Source organism: Coregonus lavaretus (assembly GCF_964263955.1).
Source record: "Coregonus lavaretus genome assembly, chromosome: 4".
Taxonomy (NCBI): domain Eukaryota; kingdom Metazoa; phylum Chordata; class Actinopteri; order Salmoniformes; family Salmonidae; genus Coregonus; species Coregonus lavaretus.
Window position 1 is genome coordinate 28,350,067 of NC_139991.1, and position 14,258 is coordinate 28,364,324.

At 43.8% G+C, this 14,258-nt stretch overlaps 1 protein-coding gene across 1 annotated transcript in view; it reads right to left on the reverse strand.

The window, feature by feature from the left end:
- Positions 1-14,258, reverse strand: part of LOC311128018 (contactin-associated protein-like 4) — a gene marked incomplete at its 3' end in the record, with an annotated part of 221,186 nt that overhangs the window by 58,045 nt on the left and 148,883 nt on the right. Inside the window, exons 11-12 of the mRNA XM_084159946.1 lie at positions 3,860-3,966; positions 519-638 (exon numbers count right to left, since the gene is read on the reverse strand). Coding sequence (XP_084016072.1) covers positions 519-638; positions 3,860-3,966 — 227 coding nt within the window. The remainder of the gene's footprint in view (positions 1-518; positions 639-3,859; positions 3,967-14,258) is intronic.

Consider the following 14,258-nt stretch of genomic DNA (forward strand, 5'->3'; position numbering starts at 1 on the left):
CTATCTGGAGCAGGGGGGACTGACCTCGAAGGGGGCCCCCAAACCTCCCCCTCCAAAAAATAAAAAATTATATATATATATATATATATATATATATATATATATATATATATATATATATATATATATATATACAGTACCAGTCAAAAGTTTGGACACACCTACTCATTCCAGGGTTTTTCTTTATTTTTACTATTTTCTACATTTTAGAATACTAGTGAAGACATCAAAACTATGAAATAACACATTTGGAATCATGTAGTAACCAGAAAAGTGTTAAAGAAATAAAAATATATGTTATATTTGAGATTCTTCAAAGTAGCCACCCTTTGCCTTGATGACAGCTTTGCAAACTCTTGACATTCTCTTAAGCAGCTTCATGTAGGTGTGTCCAAACCTTTGACTGGTACTGTATATACAGTATATATATATATATATATATATATATATATATATATAGCCCGTGGGCCCCCACACCTTGCGGTGTGTGTGTGCCTGTGAGTGTGCGTGTGGCTTACCTGTCATGTTGCAGTAAATCAGCTGTGGCTTGATCGGGCCGCTTCCATCCACGTCTATGTAATACAGCCCTGATGTGTTGCCGTTGTGTTTGTACACTTCGCACGACTGCTCATAGATGGCTGAGGAGGAGAAAACAAATACTCAGGTTATGTTACTGCTAAATCATAACTGAAATGAGTACTGATTGAAATTATAAACAAAAATGTGTACACACACACACACACAATCTACCCACAAGCAAGCATACAAGGCCCTCCCTCGTCCGTTATTCGGCAAATCAGATCATGACTCTGTACTCCTGCTTACTGTATTCAAGCAGAAGCTCAAACAGGAAATACCTGTGACTCGCTCCATTGAGAAATGGTAATCAGAATCAGAGATTATGCTACAGGACGGCTTTGCTAGCGCTGATTGGAATATGTTCAGAGACTCCGCCGATAACATCGACGAGCTAACCACCTCCGTCACCGGCTTCATAATAAAATGCATTGGCGACATTGTCCCCACAGTGAAATCTGCTTGCCCAATCAAAAGCCCTGGATTAACACAGAGGTTGGTGCTAAACTAAAGGACAGGGCTACAGCACACATTGTTAACAGACAACCCTGAGGCTACAGCTGAGGACAGAAACAAGTACAACAAGTCCCGCTACGACCTCAGAGTCATCAAACAAGCAAAACGACAATATAGGTGGGACAAGACTGTAACTACCAATTGGATACCACGAAAAAGGGGACATTTTTTTGGGGTGGATTCATACTACATAGGCTCCGACGCCCGCCACGTCTGGCAGGGGCTACAGTCCATTATGGATTACAACGGAAGACCCAGTGATCTGTCCAACAATGCCTCTCTTCCAGACGAACTCGATGCATTTTATGCACACTTCGACAATAACAACACCGTAACGTGCGTGAGGGCACCCACCGACCCAGAGGACTGGGTGATCTTTAATCAGGTCAACACTCGCAAGGCCGTGGGGCTAGACGGTATTCCAGGGCGCATTCTCAGAGCATGCGCAGATCAGCTGGAAGGCATATTCACGTTTATTTTCAACCTCTCTTTGTCCCAGTCTTTAATCCCCACGTCTTAACATGAATACCATCATTCCTGTTCCCAAGAACTCTAAGGCTTCATGCCACAATGAGTACTGCACTGTAGCACTCATATCTGTAATCATGAAGTGCTTTGAAAGGCTGGTTATGGCACACATCAACTCCATCATCACAGACACACTAGACGCACACCACCCCAACAGATCTGTAGACCACCCCCCCCCCCCCCCCCACCAATGGGGCAACTTGCCACCCCCGGCAATCCAATGCAAGTCAATGGTACCTAAACTAACATTTTCCAAATCATGTCCAAATCATGTCCAAATCATCTTCAAGTAACTTAGTTGAGTTACACAGTCATTAAAAAAAAATAAAGGATGATTTGGACATGATTTGGCGTGAAAAGGAAAAGAGGGACCGTACTGTCAACACAGTCTTCAGCTGAGGAGCATACTTAAGGCTTTTGGGTGGCAAGGACTGTCCAATAACATTACACAAAGCATTATTTTTATTTTTTTCATATTCTTATTTAAGACACCAAAGCATGTTGGGCATGCCAACACAACACACACATACACAAAGACAAACAAAACAAAATGTTATATTCCAAGACACTACTGTACTGAGGCATGTTGGTGTTTGCCAAACAGCAATGCTGCAACTGACACAGAACCGCGAAAGGCTCTCTTTGTCTTAGGTCATCTCTCTTTCTACTCTGCTTTACCCTCTACAGTAGTTTTGTGTGCCTGCTGTCTGTTCTGTTCTGTAGATGTAGTGTGTGTGTGTGTGTGTGTGTGTGTGTGTTTGTGTGTGCAGTCTGTTCTGTTGTTGCGGATGTTGTTACATTATTGATGTGCTTCCCGTCATTATTTGAAAGGAAACACACAGAAAACCATTGCATGCCAGATTAAAGGGTGCTAGCTGGTGTCCCTAAGGAACACAGGCCCCATCACTGCAGATGTTGCTGTTTCTCTGACTGTGTCCGTAATGGCACCTTATTCCCTGTATAGTGCACTACTTTTGACCAGAGCCCTATGGGCCCTTGTCAAAAGAAGTGCACTATACAGGGAATAGGATGCCATTTCAGACACAGCCACTGTGTATCCCAGTCCATACTATTCTGAATAGCTCCTGGTTAATGGCTAGTGGGCGTGGCTGACTGATAAATAATGAATACAAGGCTATAACAATAACAATGTTAACAGGAGGATGTATCCAGGTGAGTGTTGAATAAGATGTGTTAGTTCTGGACAGGAACAAAATGGTGGGTCGCCATGAACAGCACTATGAAATCCTTCTGTACTGTAACTAGAACACATTGACCTGGCATACTACAGACCCTCAAGAAATAAAAAATAGATAACCGTACAACACTGGAGGCTGCTGAGGGGAAGGCAGCTCATTATAATGTCCGGAACGGAGTGAATGGAATGGTATCAAACACCTGGAAACCATGTGCTCTATGTATTTGATACCATTCCACTTATTCCGCTCCAGCCATTATCACGAGCACGTCCTCCCCAATTAAGGCCACCACCAACCTCCTGTGCCGCACACTGATGAATGCTCCCGTTGTTTTGTTGCGCAACCTTTTGACCCAAAGGTCTCCGTCAGACATTTCTTTGTACCCCTTTGTACCCTGCACCATGCAAGTCATTAGATGTGTGTAATAATACAATACAAACCCTCCCCTCCAGAATACAGAACAGAATAACTAACATCCTTTAACAGTTTAGTCACACATGACATCTCCAATCTCACAAATGTCTTATTTCCTTCCTCACTTCCTGTGATTGATCTGGGTCTTAATTCAAATCTAATTATGCATACAGAGAAAATCACTGCTAGTCCTTTCTTTGTCTCCACCACCACCTCACTTTCAGCGCAACTCCAAGTGTTAAAAGTGTTAAATAGTGAGGCGATTTTGTTTGACTGACAAATGGCTTAATTTCATCTTCTTTCACACTATTTATGATGACACCGGGTTGCAGCGAGAGGGAGAAGCATCATTAAAGGCTCTGTCCTATTCCTTATCTATGGTGAGGCTTTGTCAAGATGTTCTGGCACTGCTGCAGGCTATTGCTGCATCACAGATAAGACATTTGACCTTGAATTCAACGGACCGTTTCTCTGTGCATGTATAAGGAACAAACACAATATCCTCTTGACAGTATTTCTGCTTAGTCCTGTTTAGTCACACAGCCACATGCAGGCATGTACTGTATATATTCTTCAGATATAAAACCAACACTGTACAGTTATAAGATACAGACAATGCCTCTTACAGCTGTGACATGTTGCTCCACTGTAGCCTGTGTTAGAGCAGTTGCAATGGAAGGTACTCCAAGACTGAGTGCATTTCCCCCCGTGTTCACAATGGCTTGGAGAGCATCTGAAAAGAAAAGAGAGATATTTATTCACCACATATTTCCAAAAGGTCAAAAATCTGCATGTATATTTTTCAAGGATTCAAGTTCACTTTCAAGAGTAAAAGCCAATTTATGCTTGCTACGGAGGGTGTGATGCAATTGCGGAGCCTCCGGAGGCTTACAGAGGCCCAATCGAGCTCCGTACCTCATCGCCGTGTGCCTCCCAAATTTTGTAACAATGCGGAGGGCTCTGTATAGCGCCATATAGCTGCACATTGACATGATTGGTTGACAGTAGGTGGGGGCGGGAGGTCCTGTATAAACACAAACTCACTTCCTTGGCATCTTCCTTCACAACAGCTCTGCTCCACAAAGTGCAAGAAGTATGAATGCCCTGAATTCTGCAGTCTCAGAAAGGCATTTCGGACTAAAAACAACCATTGTTTGATGTCCTGTGAATGTCCTTGTGAATGACTAGGAATAAATACATATTTTTATGTCCTTTATAATAGTGTCCTTAAGATAAGTGAGTCGCTCTGGATGTAAGTCGCTCTGGATAAGAGCGTCTGCTAAATGACTAAAATGTAAATGTAAATGTAAATAAGTGCATCAGCTTTTGGTTCAAGGTCCTATTTCTTTAGCTTTTCTACACCTTTCTAAAGTTTTCCTCAAGAACTGTTCAGCACAGGTGGACATTATTAGAATGTTCATTCATGACATGAAGAGAATGTTCTCCTTTGAAATGGTCAATTCAGAAAATTAGCAATGGGCAACATTAGAATTATATTCGAATAATCTGAAAACATTTTATAACTAAAAGGCCACCAGATGAGAAATGCCCCATATATTCTGACGTATACAGTCGTGGTCAAAAGTTTTGAGAATGACACAGGTATTGGACTTCACAAAGTTTGCTGCTTCAGTGTTTTTGCCTCACTGATGCCTGCTGCCTCATACATACATTATCTCTTTATCTTTCTCTCTCAAACGCACACACACACACACACACACTCTCTATCTCTCACCGCAGCCTGCTGTTCACATGGCCAGCTTTCTTCTCATTCAATGTTTTATTTGGCATTTGCACACAAGTAAATGCCTGCAGGCAGGTAACATTCTCTTGTTAATAACAGTCTCTTTATGACGTTGTGGGGTCAGGTGGTCAACTGCTCGGAGATCTGAAGCTTGGAGACAGTCAGACACACAGACACACGCGCACACACGTGCACACACAGACACACACACACACACCTGTCTGTCCTCCTGAGGGAGCAACCAACCTTCACTGACTGAATGATAGCTGCGTCTAGTCAGAATCATATGAAGGAAGAGTGTCCAGTTCACAAAGTTCGCTGCGTCAGTGTTATGAGATATTTTTGTCTGATGTTACTATGGTATGCTGAAGTATAATTCCAAGCATTCCATGAGTGGCTTTTAATGACTTTTAAAGGCTTTTAATGACAATTACATTAAGTTTATGCAAAGAGTCAATATTTGCAGTGTTTTTCAAGACCTCTGCAATCCGCCCTGACATGCTGTTAATTAACTTCTGGGCCACATCCTGACTGATGGCAGCCCATTCTTGCATAATCAATGCTTGGAGTTTGTCAGAATTTGTGGGTTTTTGTTTGTCCACCCGCCTCTTGAGGATCGACCACAAGTTCTCAATGGGATTAAAGTCTGGGGAGTTTCCTGGCCATGGACCCAAAATGTTGATGTTTTGTTCCCCGAGCCACTTAGTTATCACTTTTGCCTTATGGCAAGGTGCTCGATCATGCTGGAAAAGGCATTGGTCGTCACCAAACTGTTCTTGGATGGTTGGGAGAAGTTGCTCTCGGAGGATGTGTTGGTACCATTCTTTATTCATGGCTGTGTTCTTAGGCAAAATTGTAAGTGAGCCCACTCCCTTGGCTGAGAAGCAACCCCACACATGAATGGTCTCAGGATGCTTTACTGTTGGCATGACACAGGACTGATGGTAGAGCTCACCTTGTCTTCTCCGGACAAGCTTTTTTCCGGATGCCCCAAACAATCGGAAAGGGGATTCATCAGAGAAAATGACCCCAGTCCTCAGCAGTCCAATCCCTGTACCTTTTGCAGAATATCAGTCTGTCCCTGATGTTTTTCCTGGAGAGAAGTGGCTTCCTCGCTGCCGTTCTTGACACCAGGCCATCCTCCAAAAGTCTTGCCTCACTGTGCGTGCAGATGCACTCACACCTGCCTGCTGCCATTCCTGAGCAAGCTCTGCACTGGTGGTGGCCCGATCCCGCAGCTGAATCAACTTTAGGAGACGGTCCTGGCGCTTGCTGGACTGGGCGCCCTGAAGCCTTCTTCACAACAATTGCACCTCTCTCCTTGAAGTTCTTGATGATCCGATAAATGGTTGATTTAGGTGCAATCTTACTAGCAGCAATATCCTTGCCTGTGAAGCCCTTTTTGTGCAAAGCAATGATGACGGCACATGTTTCTTTGCAGGTAACCATAGTTAACAGAGGAAGAACAATGATTTCAAGCACCACCCTTTTAAAGCTTCCAGTCTGTTATTCTAACTCAATCAGCATGACATGGTGATCTCCAGCCTTGTCCTCGTCACTCCTGTGTTAACATCACTGACATGATGTCAGCTGGTCCTTTTGTGGCAGGGCTGAAATGCAGTGGAAATGTTTTTGGGGGATTAAGTTCATTTTCATGGCAAAGAGGGACTTCGCAATTAATTGCAATTCAACTGATCACTCTTCATGACATTCTGGACTATATGCAAATTGTCATCATAAAAACTGAGGCAGCAGACTTTGTGAAGACCAATACTTGTGTCATTCTCAAAACTTTTGACCACGACTGTATGTGTGTGGATATGTACGCGTTTCATGATGCATACCTTTTTGTAGCCTATGTTACCATATTTGTGTGTGTTTTTTGTAGATATAGGCTCTAAATGCAGCATGGGTACGGATTTTGAGCCCTTCCCAACAAGCACGGAATGAGATAACATATTTCAAGCTGAGAATGAAACGGTTGCCTTCTAACACTGCTCTCTCTCAGATAAAGATTTAAAATGGCATGTGAAGGAGGGAGGCCATCCTGCCAGCCATCCTCATCATCCTCAACCCAGCAGCCCAGCCTGAGACACATTCGTCTGCCTCGCCTGACTGGAATTGATTCCAGGACAGCCACTGAGTTGAATCACAGGATTTCACAGGCTGCCTCACACTCTCAATGATGCCTGCTGCCTCATACATACATTATCTCTTTCTCTTTCTCTCTCAAACGCACACACACACACACACACACTCTCTATCTCTCACCGCAGCCTGCTGTTCACATGGCCAGCTTTCTTCTCATTCAATGTTTTATTTGGCATTTGCACACAAGTAAATGCCTGCAGGCAGGTAACATTCTCTTGTTAATAACAGTCTCTTTATGACGTTGTGGGGTCAGGTGGTCAACTGCTCGGAGATCTGAAGCTTGGAGACAGTCAGACACACAGACACACGCGCACACACGTGCACACACAGACACACACACACACACCTGTCTGTCCTCCTGAGGGAGCAACCAACCTTCACTGACTGAATGATAGCTGCGTCTAGTCAGAATCATATGAAGGAATAGTGTCCGGTTCCCTATCAAATCAAACTCAAATCAAAGATTACACATACACAGATTTGCAGATGTTTTCACGGGTGCAGTGAAATGGTTATGCTCCAGCAGTGCAGTAATATCTAAAAATAACAATACACATATAGTTTAATACACCCCCCCTCCAAAAAAAATAATATACTATACAAACATAAATATCAGAGTGAGCAATAACAGAACAAGCAATGTCAGAGTCCGAAATATATATATAAAGTGCCTTACAAAAGTATTCATCCCCCTTGGCATTTTTCCTATTTTGTTGCATTACAACCTGTAATTTAAATGGATTTTTATTTGGATTTCATGTAATGGACATACACAAAATAGTCCAAATTGGTGAAGTGAAATGCAAAAAATAACTTGTTTCAAAAAATTCAAAAAAATTAATAACGGAAAAGTGGGATTCTGACTAGACGCAGCTATCATTCAGTCAGTGAAGGTTGGTTGCTCCCTCAGGAGGACAGACAGGTGTGTGTGTGTGTATGTGTGTGTGTGTGTGTGTGTGTGTGTGTGTGTGTGCATATGTATTCACCCCCTTTGCTATGAAGCCCCTAAATAAGCCCCAGTATATATACACCTGTTCTGAAAGGCCCCAGAATCTGCAACACCACTAAGCAAGGGGCATCACCAAGCAAGTGGCACCATGAAGACCAAGGAGCTCTCCAAACAGGTCAGGGACAAAGTTGTGGAGAAGAACAGATCAGGTTTAGGTTATAAAAAAATATCAGAAACTTTGAACATCGCACGGAGCACCATTAAATTCATTATAAAAAAATTGAAAGAATATGGCACCACAACAAATCTGACAAGAGAGGGCTGCCCACAAAAACTCACGGACCAGGCAAGGAGAGCATTAATCAGAGGCAACAAAGAGACCAAAGATGACCCTGAAGGAGCTGCAAAGCTCCACAGCGGAGATAGGACTTTCTGTCCATAGGACCACTTTAAGCCGTACACTCCACAGAGCTGGGCTTTACGGAAGAGTGGCCAGAAAAAAGCCATTGCTTAAAGAAAAAAATAAGCAAACACGTTTGGTGTTCGCCAAAAGCCATGTGGGAGACTCCCCAAACATATGGAAGAAGGTACTCTGGTCAGATGAGACTAAAATTGAGCTTTTTGTCCATCAAGGAAAACGCTATGTCTGGCACAAACCCAACACCTCTCATCACCCCGAGAACACCATCCCCACAGTGAAACATGGTGGTGGCAGCATCATGCTGTGGGGATGTGTTTCACTGGCAGGGACTGGGAAACTGCTCAGAATTGAAGGAATGATGGATGGCGCTAAATACAGGGAAATTCTAATTCCAACAATTTTAATTCCAGGTTGTAAGGCAAGAAAATAGGAAAAATGCCAAGGGGAGTGAATACTTTCGCAAGCCAATGTATATACTGTATATACAGTGAGGGAAAAAAGCATTTGATCCCCTGCTGATTTTGTACGTTTGCCCACTGACAAAGACATTATCAGTCTATAATTTTAATGGTAGGTTTATTTGAACAGTAAGAGACAGAATAACAACAAAAAATACAGAAAAACGCATGTCAAAAATGTTATAAATTGATTTGCATTTTAATGAGGAATATAAGTATTTGACCACTCTGCAAAACATTACTTAGTACTTGGTGGCAAAACCCTTGTTGGCAATCACAGAGGTCAGACATTTCTTGTAGTTGGCCACCAGGTTTGCACACATCTCCGGAGGGATTTTGTCCCACTCCTCTTTGCAGATCTTCTCCAAGTCATTAAGGTTTCGAGGCTGACGTTTGGCAACTCGAACCTTCAACTCCCTCCACAGATTTTCTATGGGATTAAGGTCTGGAGACTGGCTAGGCCACTCCAGGACCTTAATGTGCTTCTTCTTGAGCCACTCCTTTGTTGCCTTGGCCGTGTGTTTTGGGTAATTGTCATGCTGGAATACCCATCCACGACCCATTTTCAATGCCCTGGCTGAGGGAAGGAGGTTCTCACCCAAGATTTGACGGTACATGGCCCCGTCCATCGTCCCTTTGATGCGGTAAAGTTGTCCTGTCCCCTTAGCAGAAAAACACCCCCAAAGCATAATGTTTCCACCTCCATGTTTGACGGTGGGGATGGTGTTCTTGGTGTCATAGGCAGCATTCCTCCTCCTCCAAACACGGCGAGTTGAGTTGATGCCAAAGTCCTCGATTTTGGTCTCATCTGACCACAACACTTTCACCCAGTTCTCCTCTGAATCATTCAGATGTTCATTGACAAACTTCAGACGGGCCTGTATATGTGCTTTCTTGAATAGGGGGACCTTGCGGGCGCTGCAGGATTTCAGTCCTTCACGGCGTAGTGTGTTACCAATTGTTTTCTTGGTGACTATGGTCCCAGCTGCCTTGAGATCAATGACAAGATCCTCCTGTGTAGTTCTGGGCTGATTCCTCACCGTTCTCATGATCATTGCAACTCCACGAGGTGAGATCTTGCATGGAGCCAGAGGGAGATTGACAGTTATTTTGTGTTTCTTCCAACTGTTGTCACCTTCTCACCAAGCTGCTTGGCGATGGTCTTGTAGCCCATTCCAGCCTTGTGTAGGTCTACAATCTTGTCCCTGACATCCTTGGAGAGCTCTTTGGTCTTGGCCATGGTGGAGAGTTTGGAATCTGATTGATTGATTGCTTCTGTGGACAGGTGTCTTTTATACAGGCAACGAGCTGAGATTAGGAGCACACTCTTAAAGATCTCACCTCGTGCAAGATCTCACCTCGTGTAGTTGCAATGATTATGAGAACGGTGAGGAATGAAGCCCAGAACTACACGGGAGGATCTAGTCATTGATCTCAAGGCAGCTGGGACCATAGTCACCAAGAAAACAATTGGTAACACACTACGCCATGAAGGACTGAAATCCTGCAGCGCCCGCAAGGTCCCCCTACTCAAGAAAGCACATATACAGGCCCGTCTGAAGTTTGCCAATGAACATCTGAATGATTAAGAGGAGAACTAGGTGAAAGGGTTGTGGTCAGATGAGACCAAAATCGAGCTCTTTGGCATCAACTTAACTCGCCGTGTTTTGAGGAGGAGGAATGCTGCCTATGACCCCAAGAACACCATCCCCATGTCAAACATGGAGGTGGAAACACTATGCTTTGGGGGTGTTTTACTGCTAATGGGACAGGACAACTTCACCGCATCAAAGGGACGATGGACGGGGCCATGTACCGTCAAATCTTGGGTGAGAACCTCCTTCCCTCAGCCAGGGCATTGAAAATTGGTTGTGGATGGGTATTCCAGCATGACAATGACCCAAAACACACGGCCAAGGAAACAAAGGAGTGGCTCAAGAAGAAGTACATTAAGGTCCTGGAGTGGCCTAGCCAGTCTCCAGACCTTAATCCCATAGAAAATCTGTGGAGGGAGCTGAAGGTTCGAGTTGCCAAACGTCAGCCTCGAAACCTTAATGACTTGGAGAAGATCTGCAAAGAGGAGTGGGACAAAATCCCTCCTGAGATGTGTGCAAACCTGGTGGCCAACTACAAGAAACATCTGACCTCTGTGATTGCCAACAAGGGTTTTGCCACCAAGTACTAAGTCATGTTTTGCAGAGAGGTCAAATACTTATTTCCCTCATTAAAATGCAAATCAATTTATAACATTTTCAACATGTATTTTTCTGGATTTTTTTGTTGTTATTCTGTCTCTCACTGTTCAAATAAACCTACCATTAAAATTATAGACTGATAATTTATTTGTCAGTGGGCAAACGTACAAAATCAGCAGGGGATCAAATATTTTTTTCCCTCACTGTAGTCGTAGTAGTGGGGGGAGAGAGAGAGAGAGAGAGAGAGAGAGAGAGAGAGAGAGAGAGAGAGAGAGAGAGAGAGAGAGAGAGAGAGAGAGAGAGAGAGCGAGAGAGCACCTGCTCCAGAACAGTATGCCACAGTAGCTCACAGACAGGGTGACAGGAGGTTGGCACAGCTAGGCACCTTCCGCTACTTATAACCCCCCTCTCTTCCCGGCATCGACGCCACCTCCCGCCTAGCCCTCGGCAGGCTAAGCCTCTTGCATCGTGAACCCAATCACAGAGAGGTCACAAATATAGCCATGTCACAGGGCGGAAAAGTCACCGGCTTAGCGATAGGCACAGCAGGCCGAAAGAAACAACAGTGTAGGCTACAGTGCTGTTTTCTTCGTTGTCATTCACTTGTGTCTGAACTGTAGTTTGTCTTCAAGGGGCGGCTGAGCCTGATAAGGGCCCTGCAGTAGACAGGTGAGACAGGTATAGTGACCACATGTCCCGGATTGTGTGGGACAGTCCTGCATTTTGTTCAAATCAAAAAATCATGTCCATAATTTTATCAAATGTATGCACGCATGACTGTATGTCGCTTTGGATAAAAGCGTCTGCTAAGTGGCATATTATTATTATTATTATTATCAACAAATTCAAGCACCACTAAATAAGAAAAAAACTTTGATTTTGACAACAACATCTGGAATAAGTCAAGGGGTATGAATACTTTCTGAAGGCACTGTAGCTGTACAGTCGTGGTCAAAGGTTTTGAGAATGACACAATTATTTGTCTTCACACAGTTCGCTGCGTCAGTGTTAAGAAATATTTTTGTCAGATGTTACTATGGTATACTGAAGTATAATTACAAGCATTCCATAAGTGTCAAAGGCTTTTATTGACAACTACATTAAGTTTATGCAAAGAGTCAATGTTTGCAGTGTTGACCCTTATTTTTCAAGACCTCTGCAATCCGCCCTGGCATGCTGTCAATTAACTTCTGGGCCACATCCTGACTGATGGCAGCCCATTCTTGCATAATCAATGCTTGGAGTTTGTCAGAATATGTGGGTTTTTGTTTGTCCACCCGCCTCTTGAGGATCAACCACAAGTTCTCAATGGGATTAAGGTCTGGGGAGTTTCCTGGCCATGGACCCAACATTTTGATGTTTTGTTCCCCGAGCCACTTAGTTATCACTTTTGCCTTATGGCAAGGTGCTCCATCATGCTGGAAAAGGCATTGGTTGTCACCAAACTCTTCTTGGATGGTTGGGAGAAGTTGCTCTCGGAGGATGTGTTGGTACCATTCTTTATTCATGGCTGTGTTCTTAGGCAAAATTGTGAGTGAGCCTACTCACTTGGCTGAGAAGCAACCCCACACATGAATGGTCTCAGGATGCTTTACTGTTGACATGACACAGGACTGATGGTAGCGCTCACCTTGTCTTCTCCGGACAAGGTGTTTTCCGGATGCCCCAAACAATCGGAAAGGGGATTCATCAGAGAAAATGACTTTACCCCAGTCTTCAGCAGTCCAATCCCTGTACCTTTTGCAGAATATCAGTCTGTCCCTGATGTTTTTCAAAAGTCTTCGCCTCACTGTGCGTGCATATGCACTCACACCTGCCTGCTGCCATTCCATGAGCAAGCTCTGCACTGGTGGTGCCCCGATTCCACAGCTGAATCAACTTTAGGAGACGGTCCTGGCGCTTGCTGGACTTTCTTGGGCGCCCTGAAGCCTTCTTCACAACAATTGAACCTCTCTCCTTGAAGTTCTTGATGATCCGATAAATGGTTGATTTAGGTGCAATCTTACTAGCAGCAATATCCTTGCCTGTGAAGCCCTTTTTGTGCAAAGCAATGATGACGGCACGTGTTTCCTTGCAGGTAACCATGGTTAACAGAGGAAGAACAATGATTTCAAGCACCACCCTCCTTTTAAAGCTTCCAGTCTGTTATTCTAACTCAATCAGCATGACAGAGTGATCTCCAGCCTTGTCCTCGTCAACACTATCACCTGTGTTAACGAAAGAATCACTGACATGATGGCAGCTGGTCCTTTTGTGGCAAGGCTGAAATGCAGTGGAAATGTTTTGGGGGGATTAAGTTCATTTTCATGGCAAAGAGGGACTTTGCAATTAATTGCAATTCATCTGATCACTCTTCATGACATTCTGGAGTATATGCAAATTGCCATCATCAAAACTGAGGCAGCAGACTTTGTGAAAATTAGTATTTGTGTAATTCTCAAAATGTTTGACCACGACTGTATAGTTGATTGGCTTCTTTAGAAAATGTGTTGTATTGGAAGGACTACACTGCCTGCACTGCAAAGAAGCGGTCCCGCTAGCACTATCAACCCCTGGTGGTGCCACAACCATTCATTATAGAATGCAATGCAATGGCAACCATGCACATCATACTTGAATGACTGTGGATTTTGATGTACAGTGCATTCCGAAAGTATTCAGACCCCTTTACTTTTTCCACATTTTGTTACATTACAGCCTTATTTTAAAATGGATTAAAAAGGTAGATTTTCTTTTGTTGTCATTTAGCAGATGCTCTTATCCAGAGCGACTTACAGGAGCAATTAGGGTAAAGTGCCTTGCTCAAAGCAGCTAGTCAGCTCGGGGATTAAAACCAGCAACCTTTCGGTTACTGGCACAACGCTCTTAACCACTAAGCTACCTGCCCAGTATTAAAGTCTGACATTCCGACCTGTCTCTTGTGTTGCGCTTATGAAATGATATACAGTATATCATAAGGATGTGGTAGCCTAGCCTACTGGTGTTATTAAACACTTCTCCAATCGTGGTTGAGATCTGATATTCTGCGCAGCGCAAGACGAGATGTAGGCCAATGTTATAGGCCAGGGATGGGCAACTTTGATGGGGGTGGGGGCCACAAAAAATCT